The sequence below is a fragment of the Equus caballus genome, chromosome 4 (assembly GCF_041296265.1).
Source record: "Equus caballus isolate H_3958 breed thoroughbred chromosome 4, TB-T2T, whole genome shotgun sequence".
Taxonomy (NCBI): domain Eukaryota; kingdom Metazoa; phylum Chordata; class Mammalia; order Perissodactyla; family Equidae; genus Equus; species Equus caballus.
The window spans coordinates 8887304-8909321 of record NC_091687.1 but is presented as its reverse complement, the minus strand read 5'-3'; the positions used below and the strand labels follow the sequence as shown (position 1 = coordinate 8909321).

Here is a 22018-nt window from a genome sequence, read left to right as displayed (position 1 = left end):
AGACACTGGCATACAGAGATAAAAAGAGTTAGTGAGAGAGAGAATCATACACTGAGAAGGACAGATCTCTGTACCGAGAATGAGAGAGATATAATAGCAGAGAAATAAATAGAGACAAGAGAGGGACAGTGACAGAGACAGAGGGATAGAGAAATGGAAATAGAGAGATGCCGAGAGGGAGGAAAGACGGATAGAGAGAAAAAAAGAACAGAGCGTAGAGAGAGGCTTTGATATGAATACAGTAATAGAGAGGGCGAGAGAGAAGGGTAGACATACAGAGACAGAGATAGAGATGTAGGGAATGTTAGAATAAGAAAGAATTGGCAATAGAGGGAGAGAGAGAGAATGACAGAGCCATAGAGATAAAGGATACATGTGGGCACATTGAATGTGATAGAGTTAGGAAGATAGATATACAGAAACAGAGGTAATTATTGATAGGAAGAGAGAAAGTTAGATGTATATATATATATTTATAAACACATTGTTACAAATTGTATATTGCTATATTGATACCTGTTTACTTACATGTATATGTATATATTTTGTCTTATGCATTATATAATTTCTAACTTTCTTGTTCTCTTTATATATAGTCTCTTTCTATGTACCTATATCTATCTATCTGTTTATTTACCTTAAGAAGGACCTGGCCAACAACTTCTAAAAAATTGCGCATGAAAACCCTATGTATAGTAGTGGAGCCTTGTGCGATATAGCGCTGGAGGATGGGAGGATGGCACGAAAAGACTGGGTGCGTTCTGCTCTGCTGACACAGGGTTGCTAGGAGTTGGAATTGACTCAATGGTACTAACAAGAAATCTATCTATCTATCTATCTATCTATCTATCTATCTATCTTATTGGAAAACAATGCTTTATAACAAACACTCTAAAACATAGTGGCTTAAAACAATAATCATTTATTAATCCTCACAAGCCAATTGACTGGTTAGGCTGTTCTGCTGACCTGGATCGGGCTCAGCTCATCTGGACTTGGTCACATTGGTCAGCTGATGGGTTGGCTGGGGGCTGGCCGGTCAAGGTGGCCTGGGCTGGAATGAATCAGCTCCGTTCCACGTGGTATTTCATCCTCGAGCAGGCCAGCCTGGACTTGTTCTCACGACAATGGTGGCGATCCAAGAGAGTGAGCAGAAGTGCATTAGGCCTCTTCAGGCCTAGAATCAGAACTGGATCCCCATAACTTTCTCCCAAGTTCAAAAACTGGGGAAATAAACTGCACTTCTTGATTGAGGAGCTGTGAATTCACGTTGCAAGGAGTGAGCTCCAGGCTGGAAAATTTGCACAAAGCACATTTGACCCTGTTTCTCTCATGGAATGCAACTATAACCCCTGTTCTGAGGTCTCTGAGCATGAAGAGAATCCTAGTGGCTTTTGTCCTCTCTTTATCCTCTCCCTGCTTGGCCCTGAAAGCAGACACAGTTGCAGGAAATGCACAGCAGAGAAAGTGTGCTAAAGTCCCACTTATCTGGCCAGAGTACAGGAATGGGGGATCCCTGTGAATTGGAAAGTGTTGTAGAGATTGCAGAGAGGAGAGAGTTTGAGAAAGAAATCTCACACAATGGTGTTTGAACAACTGGGTTTACCCACGCTGTGCAGACATAGATATGACCCTAAATATCCTACGATTGGTTTCGCAAACTAATCTAGGGGTAAACCATGGCCCTGGTCCTAGACTTACCACTGGGTGGCGCTCACACAGGACAGATCTGAGTAGCACTACAAAGCCTTTGAAAGCTGCACCGATTGGAACTGCCCACCAACAGCAGATGGGAATTTGCAACCCCTAACTAGGTCAATTGTCTACAAACAAAACACTCAATATCCCCCATAGTATGCAAACACTGCCTAAAGCCCCTAACACAACATTCAAAATGTGCAGAATACAACCAAAATTACTCAATATGTAGAGAACCAGGAAAATCTCAACATCTCACAATGGAAAAGCCATTAACAGATGACAATCTTGGTTGGGATAACAGAGAATTTAAAGTAGCTGTTATGACCACGGGAGGAAATAGAAAGAAAGAGAGAGAGAGAAAGTAACACAGATAACAAAGATATAAGTAAAGAAATAGAAAAAGAAAGATAGATAGTAAAGATAGAGAGATACAGAGACAGAAATATAGAGAGATAAGGAGAAAGAGAAAGAAAGAAGAGTGATAAAGAGAAGTAGAGAAGGAGAAGGAGACAGAGCTGGAAAGGGACATAGAGAGAAAAGCAGAGAGGGATGAAGAACAGAAAACAGAAAAAGAAAGAGTGTGGACCTAGCAATGGAGAGATGGAGGGCTATAAAGAGTGATGGAGATGGCAGAGGGGGGAGACAGAGACATAGAATGGTAGAGCGAGAGCCAGTGCACGGGGCAGAGCTGTACAGCCATTGACGGTAGTTGTCCAGTCCAGGACATCGTTACGGCTGGGTGACGGTAATTTCCCAAGTTTAATATGTCTCCTGCATTTACTGGTTGTAATACTCCCATAAAGAAGAACTTTCATTCATAAGCTCTGTCGTATCCTGAAGAAAAGTTTGTACAGAAAAGGCAAGGGAAATGTTTGATTCTTCTTTATTTCCCTTTTCAGAACAATGCGATGGTGCCATTGCAACCCCACAGTTGACATACTAATTTTGAGTCTCATCAGTGAGCCTGTGTGTTTTTATATATTGTGTCTTTAACATGCTTGCATAGGTGTTATTCTCTTTGCGCTCACATTGTCTTCTCTGTGCCCAGTGAGAGACTCTGTGAGTTGGCTCCTGTGTCCTGTGATGTGACCTCAGTTGTCTCTCGTGGCTTCTTTGCTTTCAGGCGAGATGAGATGTCCTTGACCTCGTCCATCTCCTTCCCAGTCCTGGATTCAGCCATTTCATAATTGAGCCCTAGTCTTTCAGTGAAAAATGGTATTTGAAGCCACAGGACAGACGCTGGGAGAGCTCATTACTGCTAGATGGCTATTGGTTTCTAGTTTTTTCAGTAGATAGCTAAAAACAGTAAGTATTTTTTTTAGGAAAAAACAGGTTTCAGTTATAGATCATAGGGTTTTTATTAAAATTTCAAATTTTTAAATCCGCATTTCTAAAAATGTGGATTTAAATTTTCAATGTAAATTCATACAAGTATAATATAAACAATATTATAATTATCACTAGCAACACTAGGCTTAGAGGATGTAATTTAATATTTTCTTTTTCTTCTCTCTATCTTCCTCTCTTTCTTTCTTTCCTTCTCTCTCTCTCTCTCAGGGTACATTATGTTCCATGGATATATTCTGGCGACAGCGGTGTCCTGTTTCTATTACTGCAGCTCTATAGTTCTTTTTACATTCTAGTGGGGTACTTTGTTATTCCTTTTTAAAGAATTTTCTTTCCACTCTAGTGTGATAGCATTTTCTCCTTTCTCACCTTTAAACCAAGATCCTGTCCAGCAGGGATGTGCTGGGACTCCACAGCACTGAGTTGCTTCCTGCATAGCGACCTGGCACATTCTCTTGCAAAGGTGCTGCAACACCTCATGTCCCTGCCAGTGTGGTCCCCAAGGCAGAAGGAAGAGCAGCCCAAGTCCCCTCCCCTCCTCCTTTCCCAACTGTCTGTTAGGACGGCAGAAAATGAACCACCTGAGAGAGAGGCCGGAACAATGATGGGGGAGGCATTTTTCTACATTCTACTATGAATATTGTAAATGTGTCCAAATACATTTATAGGAGCAGGCCCTATGGCCGAATGGTTAAGTTGGCACGCTCCACTTCAGTGGCCAGGGTTTCACAGGTTCGAATCCTGGGTGGGGACATGACAATGCTCATCAGGCCATGCTGAGGTGTGGTCCCACGTACCATAACCAGAGGCACTCACAGCTAGAATGTATAACTATGTACTGGGGGCCTTTAGGGGGAAGAAGAAGGAAAAAAAAAAGAAGGCTGGTTATAGACATTAGCTCAGATGTCAATCTCAAAAAAAAAAATACATTTATAAAACTGGGGGTGAAAATCTGTGTAGACATCGCTTCAGTTCTCCTGTGAATTCACTATTCTTGTTTGATCACCTATCTACCCACCTGTGAATCCAAGTAAATTGCAGATATGGGCGCACTTCCTGAGGGGAGGGCTGCCTAAGAAAACACAGGATGCCCACGGAAATCTGAATTGCAGATAAACAACAAACAGTTTTTTAGGCCAAGTGTAGCCCAAATATTGGATAGAGCACTGCATTTTTTTTATTCATGAAATCTGGAAAGCCTATGTGAGGTGGTCTTTTACTTGAGGATGAATAGAAATCCTCTAAGGAACTGACTTGCCACACACACACACACACAGACGTGTACACACAGACACACACCGACATATACACACACATCCATTTGACTTTGAGGAGAGTCTAATGTAGACCAATATAACTGACCTTAATCTTTTACTGAAGCGAGTTCAGTGCTTGTCAGCTTTGCTGTGGGTGCCTCACAGTTTGCTGACAGATGTGAAAGGAAGGTGGGTCAGGGTGAGAATACAGAAGCTGCATCGCAGGACAAGCCCATGGCAGCAGCGGGAACACTGAACCCTGAGTTGCAGGGAAGTCGCCTGACTCAGGACCGCTCCCTGCACCAGGGGACATGGAGCTGCATCCACGGCTCTCCAGCCCCCTCCATGGGCTCAGGCTGTCCCTCCCTCTGCTCTGGGCTCTCAGGGCTCCTGGCTCCTCCTCTTCTGCAGAGGGCCTGCTCTCAGCCTCCCCAGGAGGCTTTCAGGAAATGGGCTGAGCAGAGAGGCAGGCTCCTCCCCAGGCCTCCCCCAGCCCCACCCACTCTGGGTCATCAGCTGGGTGGTCTTCTAGGAGAGCCCCTCAGTCTCTGCCCGCCTGTGACAGCTGTGCAGAGCCCGCCTGTGACTCTGTCCTTGTGTCCTGGGCTCCCTGTCTTCGGAGCAGGACTGGAGTGTGAGAGGGTGTCTGCCCCTCCTGTCGTCTGTCCCTTTCCTTCTAAGGCCCGAGGAGGAAGGCATGCTGCGGGCTCTCGCCCTCCTTCTAGCTTTCCTGGCTCCTGGTAAGTGTGCTGCCTCCATGCTCCCGGGATTTTTCTCTTTCTTGGGGGTATTGGGAGGCCATACTAAGGAATTCTTGTATTCCTATTACTTCTTCCTCATTACTTTTCCTTATTCCCTTTGCAGCCACTCAGGTATCTTCCAACTTGGAAGGGACACAGAAGCCAATCATCCGACAGGCTGGGTCATCTGTTCAATTCACTTGTGATATTAAACAAAGTGTAACCTACGTCCACTGGTACCGATACCAGGAGGGGATAGCCCTACAACGACTTGTGTACTACCATTACCAATACTCAAGGTTGATGACAGATCCGGGAATTAGTTCAGGGAAATACCATACTTTTGGAGGCACAGACAAGAACCGTAATATTGAAGTCCGAAGTCTGGAAGAAAGGGATTCTGGTGTGTATTACTGTGCTGTCTGGGAGGAGCACAGTGATTCAGACCTCCCCTATTCTGCACTGAAAATATTGTTTGTGGCTGCCAAGTGCAGCCTTGCCACACAGGATAGACCAGCCCGTGCCTCACTTCCTGCCCTGACTTCGCTGTACTCTGAACAAAGAGAGACCCTGAGCTCAATGCCCAACTCCCACCCTTTTATCCCACTGGCCTCCCTCCCCCACCAGGAGCCGTAGCACATTCATAAAAATGGGTCTCCCATCTCCAGGCCTTAGGCAAGCAGTCTGCAGACAGCACATTCTTTCCTCTCTCCTAGGAGCTGGTGGAGTCCATTCAATCTGCTTCCTGGGACAGACAAGGTCACCTAGAGTTTTACTTGTTCGGAGAGACATTTAGGAGAGCAATCTGGGAAGGCTAGTGCTACCTAATCACTTTTCCAATCATTTCCCAGAGAAGATGGCTGGGAAAGGAGCTCCTGCCTTCCTCAGGAGAATGAGAAATGATGGAATGAAGACTTTGGGCTTTATGAAGACCTCAGGCTGGTATCTGATTTATCTTTTGGACAAACTGATATTTCCCTCATCATAACCAATCATGGCACTGTTGAGACAGTGAAAGTGTAGGAATAAAGTGGTTGTTGTAGAGATGCCAACCATTGTTTTGCTCACAGCTTCTTTTGAAGTTCAGCCTCAGCCAGAACTGTTCCTTTCACCCCTCCCCCAACATCAACACAGCCAACTCCTAAACTGGAATGAGTCTATCAGATTATTTTTTTCTCAATAATTACAATTAAAGGACACTTTCAGCAAACAATCAGAAAACAAGGAGTATATATTTGAACTGAAAAGTTGTATAGGAAAAGGTTGTGGCTGCCATAATTGGGCCAGGTTTAAGGATTAAAACTAATCCTGAAGTACAGAAATGCCAGATTCACCTGCGTATGGTCTCTTGTGTATTGGATCTTCCAAGCTTCTGCCAGAACAATTAACTTTTAGCTTAGAGTTCAAGCTCCTAGAGTATTTCTCAAACTGATGCATGGACCACCTGCATCAGAAGGACCTGGGAGCTTTGAATAAAAACAAAGGTTCTAGGTAACATTCGACACGATAAATATGACTCTTAGGATGAAGGCTGAAAGTGTGTATTTTTCAAAGACCTCCACACTGATTCTTATTCAGATTGATTTGTAAGAACTGCTGCCCCAGCAGGGACAGATAGGGTGACTTGTCTCCCTCTGAGATGGCCTGGTCCCCAGCCTGACACAAGAATGCTTTCTAGAAAGGTGCTCATGGGCTTCCTGCCAACACACAAGCCCTCCTCTCTTATTGCACCCTGGATGCTGCTGCTCTAACAAGTCATCACATTTCCCCAAGACAATCCCACCAGAACCACAAGTGGAAACTCCAGTTCCTTCTTGCTTCTGTGACCCCAGGCAAGAAGAATTATTCACGAAATGAACCGGCTTTAACTGGCTCTACTGTACCGAGGACGGTGTACTTTAACTATTTTTCAGCTTTATGAAAGTTTATTCCTAACCTTGAAGCATAAACGTATTCTCATTTATATTTTTCTAGTAGCGTTAAGCTTTGTTCTGTAAAGTTTTTCTCTGATCTGCTTTGAATTGAATTTTCGTGTATGGGGGTAAGGTAGGAATCTGAATGTGCAGATCCAATTTCTCCCCCAAATTGTTGACTACTCCATCATTTCCCCCTCTGTTCTTCATCGCCACCCTGTGATAACTAAGGTTCCAGAGGCTCACACAGCCCTTTTTGCTCTCTCTCCTCTTTTCACTGTATGTGTCCACTTATGGGTGACAGGTTCTCTAAGGAAACAGCTAGAGGTAGAGTCACTGTGTATGTACAACTTCACCTTTACAAATGGGGCCAAATCCCTATTCTGTCTATTCCTGTGTCAGGAACACAGTATTTTAAGAATATAGCTTTATAATAATTCTTGCTTTATGGTAAACAATTTTTCTTGCTTTCTTTTCAAAATTTCCTTGGCTTTATTTAATGCACGAATAAACCCACCATATATGTACATTTATTTATTATGAAGTAATAATTTACATGAACTATGGTAGAAATGCTTTGTGTATATTACAAAACATACACAAAAATAAACCATTTAAAAATATGCAATAAAACAAATACAAATATTCGTTCTAACCCACAGACCAATGTATCGTTTTATGTTCCCCACTTAAGAAACCATAGCACCACCAGCACCAATGCCAATAATAGATTTAATTCTCAAATCTTCATATTTCTTGACTTAGCACACATCCCTAGGACAAATCATACTCAATATCTTCTCTTTTTCTCCAAACCAATTCTCATAATCCCTTTACTGTACACCTTAGTTTTATTCTCTGAATTACTTCTGGGCTTATGAATGGACACTCAATGGTGTCTTCTCATGTTCTTTAAAAGGAAGTACTCCCAAACCTGATAAATCTTGGGCTTGGTCAGCTCTTTAAACAGCCCTTTCTGAAGAACGTCCAGGGACCCCGACTGTCATCATCTCTTGACTGAGAATACTAATGTGGACTCATAGAGTTTCATTATCTTCAATGGTTGTAAACACAAGGTTAATGTTGTGAAACGGCCCATTTATTACATTTAGAAACACTGAACATAAGCACTTACTTTACGTCAATTAAACAGAGCTTTTAATTTTGGCCACACCATCCAGGGGTAGAAAATTATCTCAGATTTTCAACATTTACGTATAGACATCCATGGGCACACAGGTAGACACAGACAGAGACCTTATGGCTTGTTAATTTTTTTTAATGAATCAAGTGCAATACAAAAGTCACAAGTTTATGAGAAATATTTGCATTTCAAAGAATGGCTCTCAGGTCCTAGAGAAGATGGGAAGAGAAAATTTACATCATATAGACACAGAGAAAGCAGTCAAGTTTTCTTCAACATGGGGTTTCTGGGACATATTTGCCTTATCAGTTTCTACTGTCTCAATATCTAGGAGCCTTCTGAGAGGAAAAGGGGAGGCTTTGGGACTGGTAAAAGGACAAGTGAACTTTGAGCTTCTTTCTAGAGCCATACCTCTGGCCTTGTAGAGACTTGCAAGATGAAGACGGTTGCTTCCAGTTCCCCCAAAGAACTGGATTACAGTCTGAATGAGAAAAGAGGTTGACCCATCCTTACAGCTACATTTTTCCAATTGCTTCTTTATATCAGGGAAATTTTTAACTTAAGAGGTAAATCAAAAGATTTTTATGTTCTAAAACTTCCAGACAATGTATTACACCTTTAAAAAGTCTGAACAAAGTGTTTAATAACAAAGTCCCTCTTTCTAAGTGTATGATTTAACCCTCAACCAAATTACCTTGGGGTGGAATCTTTTATCTTTTTTATTAGCACCTGATATTAGCTTCTAGTTTCTATCTCCTACTGTGTAAACTCAGGCAACCCTACGGAATTCCCTTCAGTATGTTTAATTAAGATTGTCTGAAGGGAAGATTTATATCCTGTCTTACAATCAGGCAGCGGAAACGTTCCCCAGTGAGACACAACATCTGTCCCCACAATACAATCTATAATACATTCAGGCAAAAAGAGATGCAATCACTTCACATAAAGCCAGTAAATGTATCGATTTTCCTACAAAATTTGATCTGAATTCCATCAACTCTTATGTCTCTAATCATAGCTTCTATCAGGACTTTATCAATAGGTGTCGGTCTTACGATATTGGATAGGGGAAGCATTTCAAGCCAGACGTGACATCCACTAAACAAATAAGCCTTTATGGTTCAACCATGGATGTGAGAGGTGTCCCCAGAAGAGAGTGCAAAAGAAGCAGCCCTCACAAGATCCAGAAAGTTCACTCCCAAAAATAGTCCAAGAAAGCAAAGCCTTCCACTGCACAAGCGGTCATTCACTAACAAGCAATGAAAATTGAGACAACAAAGGCCCCTTATGAAAGCAATTGGAACCCCTTATGACAAACTCCCTTCAGAGCTGACACATTCAGACAAAAAGAGTGTTTCTCAGAACCACAGTCTATTTGACTGGCCACCAAGATGCATGATGATACACTCATCTGCTGGACGGCAGAGACCAGAAGGTCACAAAGCCAAGTCCTCAAGACATAGAACAAGGCAAAAGAAAAAAACCTTGTCTTACTGGCACATTAACAGCTTTAGTTAAGCTTTAGATCTCTTGGAGCCAGATTAATACCTAGGTGGAAGGTGCCAGAGTTGGGGATTTTGTGTGCTTTTACAGAGTACCTTGTCACACAGACATTTTCTTGATTGTGGTGGGGGACCTACATCGTCTACCCTATTCCGTGACCAACTTCTCCTATCATGGAAGTCTTCTTAAGGTGGTGAGTGCCCCAACGGCTCTTGACTGCTTGACCTGTTCCCACCAAATTTGCAACCTCTTTGGCTTGCAATATGCCCTTAGCAACAGCTTTCACCTCTTGTGCATATTCCCAGACAATGGGCTTGTAGAGATGCCTGTGTCTTGCCTAACAGTTTTTCCATTTTATGACAAACGACACAAAAGACAGAGTGACATCTCTGGGAGGAGAAGATCAACAAGCTAATGAGTACTCAGTAGCTCCTACTACATACTCGTAGCCAAAAGTTGCCCGATTTGGGAAAATGCAGCCTAAGGGGCTACAGGTGAGGATCAAATTAGTGCTTCCCATTGTTTCAGAAATTAGACATGGCTGGTCAAAAGTATATTTATGCTATAGCTAGAACCAGACTGCAAAAATTTGGGGGCATCCCCAAAACAAAGACCCTCACAAAGAAGGCCAAGCCAAGGCTTCCTTCTAATGGCCAATGTAACATCCCCGAGGCTGGTGGTGGTTTGGTAGAACCCTTAGCCACAAATAAGAGTGCAACCAGCATTTCTGTCCCACCATCTCTGACCACAAAATGGAATGCAAGCACATTTTTAGTCCCATCGTAGTCTTGAGCCCCTCAACCTGAGGAATATCAAGCCAAACCCTCAGGACAAAAATCAAGCTTGGTATGATCCTTCTGTTCTCTGTAAACATTTACAGCTTCTGGAACATTGTGGTCAAAAGGTAGAACCCTTGAATCTTTAAAGATGTCTTTGTTTCTTTGTTAAAAAGCTCCAAAGGAGCCCAAAGAGGCCGCTTTAATTTTAAATTATCTGGGTTATCTCTCCAGCTGCTTACAGTTATCCCCATTTTAGGGGGCTTTCCCCAAGGTGACCACAACAAACAAGGTAATTTCTAAAGAGAGTTTGTTATGATCACCTAGAAACTCAGTCCCCAAACAGCCAGTTTTAACAAATGAAGCAGTCAGACATAGACAAACATGAAAAGACACCAAATCCAATACTCTGGGACTTTAACCCAAAGCTCAGGACACTGACCTGATTCTTTTGAGTGCCCCAGCAGCTGTAACATTTTTATTAGACAATTTTAGGTAGAGGTGTATTTTAATGAGGTCACTCACCCAACAGACGTCTGATCCTGGAGATGTTTACAGACACAGACACAGATAAACTAGATAGCAGTGAACCAGATTTTGAGTAAAACGTCTTACAACTGTTCCCACTCTGAATGTTTGCACAGACGGTCCTATTGGACCATAGATGGTCCTGCCATAAATAGAAGGACCCCAGATGGAGGAGAATGTGGTTCACAGGCATCCCTGAGGTAACTTACCCTATTCCAGATTGTGCCTGTGGACTTGCCAGACATAGCCATTACTCTTCCTTCCACAGTCAGTGTTAGGAGGCAGCTGGCACAGGAAAGGAGAAAGCAGGAAGGGCAGGTTTCTGAGCCAAAGAGTGCCTTGGCAGCTTCTAGTTACTTACCCATCAGGATGCCCATCCACATTCAAATGGCCATGAGCATAAGGTCTTATCGGGGATGCCAGATTTGTTACCACCCAAGGGGGGGTTGTCTGCTTGCAGCAAGACATGCAAATTGAGGAGAGGCAAGAAGACAGGAGAGGAAGGGTTTTACTAAAGCTTGCTAGCAAGGGGGAAGATGCCTGAAAGAAACATTTTACAGAACAAAGACTACAGGCCAGTTATATATGGGGCTGGTCTCTGGGTGTGGGAGGCATCTACTCTCTTGGTGGGGCAGACATCTGGTCTTTGTTCCTGATAATCTTTTGTTTTACTGGATATGCATCAGAGACTGGAACAATGCCTCATACCCTGATTTGGTTTAAACATCATAAGAACAAAATCTTTAATAAATAGAGTAAAGCTTACTGTTTATGTGAGTGGCGCCAACATATGGTTTACTTAAAATAATTTCCTGAGTGACATCAGCATCATGGCAGAGTGAGCTTTCTTGGGACTCTCTCCCCTCCAACATACAACCAAAAAACCAACCACATTCCAACAGAAAATATCCTAATAGCACAGGAATCCTCAGAAAGTCAAGGCAGCCAAACGACAGAGTGTGGAGAGACTTGATCCCCTCTCTGAGGAGCTGGAACAGGGTAAGAGAGAACTTCACTCCCTCCGGTAAAGACCGGGATCACTGCTGCAGGAGGATCCATGAGCGAAGGAGCGGGGGAGGGGTTGCACACCTGCATGATCACCCAGGACTCCTTAGCACCCTTGCAGCCTAGAGGGAAGCCCTCTAACAGGGCAAAAGGTTTCATGAGGGGGGACCTCATCAAGCTGAGACCCCAGGAGACCAGATAGCTAGAGCTGATTGGGAAACCAGGGACTGCATGCAAGAGAAAGCGCCTCCCCACCTATGCTGTGCCACACCATCTTGGCTGAAGGCAGAGGGCTCAGAATACATGGCTCTCTACCCCCCTCCAGTGGCAATAGGTGTAATTGCAACTGAATAATATCACAATGGGAAAAACTCGTTCTTCCAGCATCAATCAGTTCATCAAAACTCCAGACCAGAGAGAAAACAAATACCCAGAATTCTGTCCTGAGGACTCAGAAATAAGTAAACTAAATGATAATGAATTCAGAATAGCTATCATCAAAATACTCAATGAGGTAAAAGAGAATATAGAGAAACAATTCAACGAGTTCAGGAGCTACTCCACAAAAGAGACTGAAACTAGAAAGAAGAATCAATCAGAAATACTAGAGATGAAAGACACAATGGAAGAGATAAAACAAAATACGGATTCTCTGAATGCTTGTGTGGACACCATAGAGGAGCGAATCAGCATAATCGAAGATAGACATGTTGACTTGCTCCAGACAGAGGGGGAGAGAGAACTGAGACTAAAAAGAAATTAAGAAAGTCTCCAAGAAATATCTGACTCAATGAGGAAATGCAACATAAGAATTATAGGTATCCTAGAAGGTGGAAAGAAGGTGAATGGAGCAGAAAGCGTGCTCAAAGAAATAATAGCAGAGAACTTCCCAAATCTAGGGAATGAGAGGTAAATGTGTGTGGAGGAAGATTTCAGATCTCCTAGATTTGTCAATGCAAAAAGACCTACTGCAAGGCATATAGTAGTAAAACTGGCAAAAATGAGTGACAAAGAAAGAATACTTAGGGCAGCAAGGTGGAAGAAAATAACCTACAAAGGAACTCCTATCAGACTTTCAGCATATTTCTCTGCAGAAACCTTACAAGCTAGGAGAGAATGGAATGACATATTCAAAACTTTAAAAGACAAAAATCTTCAGCCAAGAATACTCTATCCAGCAAAAATATCCTTCAGATATGAGGGAGAAATTAAATCTTTCCCAAACAAAAGCTAAGGGAATTCATTGCCACAAGACACCCCCTACAAGAAATCCTCAAGAAGGCCTTCATATCTGAAAAAAGAAAAAAGGGAGAAAGGGGTCACAAAACACAGAGTAAGGAGATAAATAGTTATAATCAGAATAGTATAGCAAATATTCAGTTATAGCATTAGGCTAAATGGAAGGAAAACACCAAAAACGAAGATGATCTTATCACTTTAACCACAAACTCACAACATAAGTTGGAATAAGATATGAGAATAATAACTTAAGAGGGGAGGAGGAAAGGGACTGAGTCAGTTTGGACTAAGGAAATAAGAGGCCATCAGAAAATGGATTACGTTATGCATGAGATTCTGAATACAAACTTCAGGGTAGCCACTAAACTAAAAAGCAGAACAGAGACACAAAAAATAAATAATGAAAAAACTAAGAGACACAACATAAGAAACTGCAGAAGTCAATGGGCAGACCAAAACACACAGGACAAGAAACAAAGGAAATGCAGGAAAACCAGAAAACGAGTGACAGAATAACAGCATTAAGCACTCATGCATCAATAGTCACCCTCAATGTAAATGGATTTAACTCTCCAATAAAAAGACACAGAGAGACAAGATGGATTAAAGAACAAGATCCAACAATTTGTTGCCTCCAAGAAACACATCTCAGCTCCAATGACAAATGCAAGCTCAGAGTGAAGGGGTGGAAGATGATACTCCAAGCTAATGGCAAACAAAAGAAAGCAGGTGTGGCACTACTTATATCAGACAAAGTAGAATGCAAGATAAGGCGGGTAAAGAGAGACAAAGAGGGGCAATGTATAATGATCAAAGGGACACTACATCAAGGAGAAATAACGCTTACAAATATCTATGCACCCAATATATGAGCACCAAAGTTCATAAAGCAACTATTAACAAACTTAAAAGAAGATATAGAAAATAACACATTATTAGTAGGGGACCTCAACACCCCATACACATCATTGGACAGATCATCCAGACAGAAAATCAACAAGGAAACAGTGCAGTTAAATGAAAAGCTAAAACAGCTGGATTTAATAGACATATAGAGCACTCCATCCAAAAACAGCAGAATATGTATTCTTCTCAAGGACATTCTCAAGGATAAACCATATCTTGGGGAAAAAGGCAAGCCTCTATAAATTTAAAAAAATTGAATTAATAACAAACATCTTCTCCAAACAGAATGCTATAAATCTAGAAATTACAAGAAAAAATCTGAGAAAGAGAAAAAGATGTGGAGACTAAATATGCTACTGAACAAGCAATGGATCATTGAAGAAATTAAAGAAGAAATAAAAAAATCTGGAGACAAATGAAAATGATAACATACCATAGCAACTCATATGGGATACAGGAAAAGCTGTATTAAGAGGGAAATTCATCACAATACAGGCACACCTTAACAAACAAGAAAAATCCCAAATAAGCAATCTCAAATTACACCTAACTGAATTAGAAAAAGAAGAACAAACAAAGCCCAAAGTCAGCAGAAGGAGAGAAATACTAAAAATCAGAGCACAAATAAATGCTATTGAAACAAAAAAGGCAGTAGAAAGAATAAATGAAACAAAGAGCTGGTTCTATGAGAAGATAAATAAAATTGACAAACCACTAGCCAGAATTACAAAGAAAAAAAAGAGAAAGCTCAAATAAACAAAATCAGAAATGAAAGAGGAGAAATAATAACAGACTGCACAGAAATACAATGGATTATAAGAGAATACTACTAAAAACTATATGCCAACAAAATAGATAACCTAGAGGAAATGGATAAATTCTTAGACTTATACAACCTCCCAAAGCTAAGTCAAGAAGAAACAGACAATCTGAACAGACCAATCACAAGGAAAGAGATTGAAACAGCAATCAAAAGCATCCCAAAGAATAAAACCCCAGGACCAGATGGCTTTCCTGGGGATTCTAGCAAACTTTCAGAGAGGATTTAAGACCTATCCTTTTCAAGCTATTCCAAAAAAATTAGGGAGGGTAGAACACTTCCTAACACATTCTACGAGGCCAACATCACTCTGATACCAAAGCCTGACAAAGACATCAAAAAAAGGAGAACTACAGGCCAATATCGCTGATAAACATAGATGCGAAAATTCCCAACAAACTTTTGGCAACCCAAATTCAGGAATACATCAAGAGGATCATACATCATGATCAAGTGGGATTCATACCAGGGACACAGGGATGGTTCAACATCCGCAAATCAATCAATGTGATACACCACATCAACAAACTGAGGAATAAAAACCACAAGATCATCTCAATAGATCCAGAGAAAGAATTTGACAAGATCCAACAGCAATTTATGATAAAAACTCTTAATAAAATGGGGATAGAAGGAAATTACCTGAACATAATAAAGGCCATATATGACAAACCCACAGCCAACATCCATACTCCATGGGCAAAAACTGAGCACCATCCCCCTGAAAACAGAAATGAGACAAGCATGCCCTCTATCACCACTCTTATGCAACCTATTACTGGAGGTCCTGGCCAGAGCAATCAGGCAAGAAAAAGGAATAAAAGGAATCCAAATAGGGAGGGAAGAAGTGAAACTCTCGCTGTTTCCAGACAACATGATCTTATATGTAGAAAACTCCAAAGAATCCATTGGAAAACTATTAGAAATAATCAACAACTACAACAAAGTTGCAGAGTATAAAATGAACTAACATAAATGAGTAGCATTTCTATACTCCAATAAAGAACTAACAGAAAAAGAACTCAAGAATACCATACCATTCATGATAGCAACAAAAAGAATAAAATACCTTGGGGTGAATTTAACTAAGGAAGTGAAAGACCTATACAATGAAAACTACAAGACTTTCCTGAAAGAAATTGATGATGACATAAAGAGATGGAAAGACATTCCATGCACATGGATTGAAAGAATAAACACAGTTAAAATGTCCATACTACCTAAAACAATCTACAGATTCAATGCAATCCCAGTCAGAATCCCAATGACATTCTTTAAAGAAATAGAACAAAGAATGCTAAAATTCATGTGGGGCAACAAAAGACGCTGAATTGCTAAAGCAATCCTGAGAAAAAAGAACAAAGCTGGAGGCATCACAATCCCTGACTTCAAAACATACCACAAAGCTACAGTAATCAAAACAGCACAGTACAGGTACAAAAACAGGTGCACAGACCAATGGAACAGAATTGAAAGCCCAGAAATAAAACCACACATCTATGGACAGACAGCTAATCTTCAACAAAGTAGCAGAAGGCATACAATGGAGAAAAGAAAGTCTCTTCAACAAATGGTGCTGGGAAAACTGGAAAGCAACATGTAAAAGAATGAAAATTGACCATTCTTTTTCACCATTCACAAAAATAAGCTCAAAATGGATCAAAGACCTAAAGGTAAGATCTGATATCATAAGGCTTCTGGAAGAAAATATAGGTAGTACACTCTTTGACATCAGTATTAAAAGGATCTTTTCGGACACCATGACTTCTCAGACGAGGGAAATAATAGAAAGAATAAACAAATGGGACTTCATCAGACTTAAAGCAAGGAAAAACAGAATTGAAAGAAAAAAACAACCCACCGATCGGGAAAAAATACTTGCAAGTCGTATATCTGACAAAGGGTTAATCTCCATAATATATAAAGAACTCACACAACTCAACAACAAAAAATCAAACAACCTGATCAAAAACTGGGCAGGGGACATGAACAGACATTTCTCCAAATAAGATATACGGATGGCCAATGGGCACAGGAAAAGATGTTCATCATCACTGATCATCAGGGAAATACAAATAAAAACTACACTAAGATATCACCTTACACTCATTAGAATGGCAAAAATAACCAAAACAAAAAGTAACAAATGTTGGAGAGATTGTAGAGAAAAAGGAACCCTCATACACTGGTGGGAATGCAAACTGGTGAAGCCACTATGGAAAACAGTATGGAGATTTTTCAAAAAATTAAAAATAGAAATACCGTATGACCCAGCCATCCCACTACTGTGTATCTATACAAAGAACTTGAAATCAGCAATTCCAAAAGTCCCATTCACCCCTATGTTCATTGCAGCATTATTTACAATAGCCAAGATGTGGAAGCAACATAAGTGCCCATCAACTGATGATTGGATAAAGAAGATATGGTATATATATACAATGGAATACCACTCAGCCATAAAAAGGGATAAAATCGTCCCTTTCACAACAACATGAATGGACCTTGAAGGTATTATGTTAAGTGTGATAAGCCAGATAGAGAAGGACAATCTCTGTATGACTCCACTCATATATGGAAGTTAAACATGTAGACAAAGAGAACAGATTAGAGGCAACTGGGGAAAGGGGGAGTGGGGGGTGGGCACAAAGTGTGAAGTGGAGCACCTACAACACAACTGACAAACAGTAATGTATGACTTAAATTTCACAAGGTTGTAGACTATCATAGTCTCAATAAAAAGTTAAAAAAAAGAGCAGAAAAAAATAATTTCCTATGTTCAAAAAGACTGAGGTCTCTCTATTAAGGTTTTTTTTAACTGTTTCTGTTGTCATGTTGATTGAATGGATAACTGAGCATTTTTTCCAATTTGACGAAGTGTTTTAAAACTTTTTGATATTTTTGAGGAATTCGCCTCAAGATTAAAGCTTTTCTTTTGATTTAAAATAGGAAAATTTGAGAATTTCTAATTAACCCTGGAACTTCTCAAAGAATTTTCTCTCTCTCTCATTCTCATTTGGTATGTTAAATTACATGGGAAGCATTATCAAGTAAATGATGCTAAACTTTCCTAGGTGATATTATGTCGGTAAATGTTATCAATATAAGTGTTTTAAAAATTACATAACGCTCGTAAAATTCTGATCTACCCTGGTTAAAAGTCATAATTCTAGTTATTATAAAATGTTGTATGTCACAGAAATAACCAAATTTCTTTGTCAAATCCCGTTTTTATGTCTTTTGTCATTTACAGACAGTTTTGTTTTACTCTGCTTTTACAAATATATTCATCTTCAAAGAGATTCATGGAAAGAACTCTGACACTGACTCTGGAATACAAGTTTCTGAGAAACTTTCAGATCATAAAAATGAACTGGATAATAAAAATTTCAGAACTCTAATTAAACTGATGACTTCATGAAACTGTTAACATAAGATCAAGGTCAAGAGTTGATTATATGGGACTGAATGAACTGATGAGGATGATTATCTTTTATAGGACTTTTTATTTGAAATATTGCTGATTTTTTAAATGTTCTGTTTTTCAGGTTTAAGAAACCTTTTCTCATTTCTCTTAAGCTAACAATGACACAGCAATTTCAGAATTATACCTTTGTAAGCAGAAATGAAACATTTATCTTTTTCTCCCTACCTGAATTTGGAAACTCTTAGTGAATGAATACTCTTATTTCATGGCAGTAGAGTTATTTGCATAAGTTCAGTGAGAATCTGTTCTCCTTATAACAGGACACAATTGAAAACACTGGTTATATTACCAAAACTTTGACTGGAATTTTCCTATTTGAGAGAAACATGCATAGACTCAGATATGACCAGACAGCTTTTGAAGAATAAAGATTGGAATTGATGGAAGAAAACCACTTGGAAATATTGTCCTGGTACCTTACTTACAAGTTGCCCAGCAACCTCATCAGCTGAGTAAAGAAGGTCAATTTCCTGGCAGGCAGTTCACCCAAATCTATAGGTATTGCAGGCAAAGTCTGATGACAAGTCTTTGGCTTTGCTTTCCTGGTCTCAAGAGGCCTTTAAAGTTCAGTCTAAGATATCTTATAAAAATTTCCTTCAAAGCAAATTGAAAAGAGCCTATGTGATCAATTGCTAGTCTTGCTTACTTATGTAAATAGGCCAAGTGTATTGAAGTTAGACTTACTTTAAATTCCAATCAACGTTAATTTGGCTATCTTTGGTAAAAATGAGGGTGATTTTAGAGAGGAAGATTATATTTCAGTAGACACTATAATACACAAATGTGGATCTCAGATTCTGGTTCTGTTAAGTGTCTTTGAGGTTTTTGTGTCCTACCTATAAACTAGACTGGATCCTGAATTCTTCCAGTCTCCTGAAATATCTGGCTACAAATCTCCAAACTACCATTTTCAAGTGTGTCCATCACTTTCATTTGGAATCATTAGGAACTGCAACCACCCTTTTTCCTGAAGCCTTGCAAACTGAAGCTGGATAAGTTGATATAAACTTAAGAGATATCATCACAATAGCATGTCTGTTGCTATGTAAGCCACTCTTCTTAAAGTTTCAAAGATGAGACTGTGGTGGATCAAAACAGGTCACTCCAAAATGTGTCTCTTTTTCTCAATTGTCTTTTCAGTGAGGAAGAGTGGCCCTGAGCTAACATCTGTTGGCAGTCTTCCTCTTTTTTTTTTTTTTTTTGCCTGAATAAGAGTGTCCCTGAGCTAACATCTGTGTGTATCTTCCTCTATTTTTTGTATGTGGGATAGTGACACAGCATGGCTTGATGAGTGCTGTATAGATCTGTGCCCAGAGTCTGAGTCTGTAAACCCTGGGCCACTGAATTAGAGTGGGAAAACTTAACCACTATGCCACCAGTGTGGTCCCTGCCTTGATTATTTTTAAAGACAAAAAGATACTGAAAGAAACTTTGACCCTCCCACTTAATTGCCTAAAAAAATTTAAGATAGAAGGCCTGTTCCAGGAAGGAGCTAGTATCATAACTGTAGTGTAATGTAAAATGTGTCTGTCAGGTCATTGTCTATAGTTGGTCCATTTGCATTTCCATCTCCATGTAAAATGCCTTCCTCCCCTTTGAAGACTCAAACCATTATCCCCAACATGGTACTTTGTCTGTAACTGATGATGGTATTTAAGGTGACAGATTTTGGCCATTCTGGGAATTATTGAGCTTTCTTGGGTTTCTCCCATGTATACATATTATTAAACTTAGTTTGATTTTCTCCTGTTATTCTGTCATCTCAATTTAATTTTTAGACCAACCAGAAAGACCTATAGGGTGGAGGAATTGTCTTCCTCCCCTACAGCTACATTCTTTGCTCACGTTATCCTATTGACTCTCCAGGCAACCCCATGAGGTCCCTTTTTACAGATGAAAAAAAGGAGGTGACATAAACTGCCCAAGACTACAGAGCTAACGTTATTTTAGGACATTTAAAATCTCCTTCAGATGAGACCTCTGGGTGACACGTGCCAATGAAGCTCAGATGGTGCATATGGGTTTCTGGCATAGATTGCTGTTCTATGCTTGAGCTTCCCTCCCAAGTAAACAGCAAACTCATTGCTCTATTTGTATCAAGTAGGAAATGAAGCGTGATATTTGTCTCCAGCCAGACCTGACTGCATATCCCTACATCATTCTCTGCAGACATTGTCAAGCTATAAAAACAGAAACCAGTTTAGAGGCAAAGCATTTATTTGGGATTAAAGAACTGCAATTCAGGAAGCACAGATTTACATAGAAACCCAAACGATGTTCCAATTACAAGAAAGGGGCTCAGGGTTTTTATGAGAAAGAGGAAAGAAGATGACATAGGTTGTATTGAAGAAGAATTCATTGGTGCTAAATGAGGCAAGGCTGGTTTGTGATCCACTTATTGGTAGGCAACTTTATCATCAGCAAAGTCCAGTTTCATCACTTCTCACAAACAGGATATTCTTGTCCTTACTGACTTCTTGGAATGTTGGCAGTTTGGTCCAGTTTGGAAAATAAGAAAACCAGATGAGCAAGAAAATTCTTCTGAAAAGTCTTCCACAGCTTTATTTAATATGGCTCCACTCATGTCATCTTTCACACTTTTTCTTTTTGATGAAAATCTTTCTTCAAAGCATCACTGATCTAACACTGGAAAGCATTGATGATCGATTATTGGAAAGCATTGCTGATGAGCTATCAAAGCATCATTGGTCTCTTGTCTCAAGGAAGGCTCATTCCCAAGATGTCAAGTCTCACATAGGAGGGCAAGTGGTTTTCTTAGGACCCATTAGGCCACCTTTCAGCAATAAGAATGCCAGAGCAGAGGAAGTTTCTATAGTCAAGTTCTTTTAAGAGTAAACATTGTCTGAAGTTCCTTGAAGTTTCTCATGTGAAGTTTCATAAACCTTAGTAATCATTTCAAAGCACTAAGTGACCATTATCTGAGTGGTGTTTTTGTAACATGGAGCTATATAGAGTAGAAAAGATTTACAACAATGATAATTCTTATGTAAACATCAAAATGCTTAGTCAAAATTGGAGAATAGACAGGAACTAGGAGGCAATGCCTGAAGGCAGGCAGCTAAAGAGACCGAAGAACTATAGAATGTCAATGGGCACTGAAAAGAGTCAGTGAGACCAAAGGTAGTACCCTAAGCCAGGGGACTCTAGTCCACAGCTGTAACAATACCTCAAAGAGAATTGACAAGACTAGAATCCAACATCTACAAGATGCAAAGATAGTTTTTCTCTGCACAGTTACCCTCACTTTTTTTAACCAAAGATAATCATAGGAAAACTAATTTGTTTATGTTAAAAAAGTGAGAGTTTCTGAATTCTGGAGGGATCAGTAGGGAGAAAAAGTAAATATGTCACCTTTGTTTACAACGATATATCATACCAAATTGCTGATAGCTTGGAAATTGTTTATACTTGGAAAAACAAAACATTAGAACATCCTCCTCAGTTCATGTAGCCTCACATAATTAATATTTGTACTTGACCTTTTGATAGAAGTTTTGTGAAGTCATCAGTTTCTGTTAGACTTCTGCAGTTTCTTACCCAGTTCAGCTTTATGATCTAAAGATATATCAGAAACCTGTATTCTAGAGTAACTGTCAGAGTAAAACAATAACTATCAGCGACAAAAGACTTAA

General features: G+C 40.1%; 1 gene segment (V, D, J or C); it reads left to right on the top strand.

The window, feature by feature from the left end:
- Positions 1-4731: 4731 nt before the first annotated feature.
- The window catches only part of LOC102149163 (T-cell receptor gamma chain C region C10.5-like), a 49978-nt gene continuing 32691 nt past the window's right edge, over positions 4732-22018 (top strand). Inside the window, 2 exon segments of the C gene segment in view lie at positions 4732-5044; positions 5169-5472. Coding sequence covers positions 5002-5044; positions 5169-5472 — 347 coding nt within the window.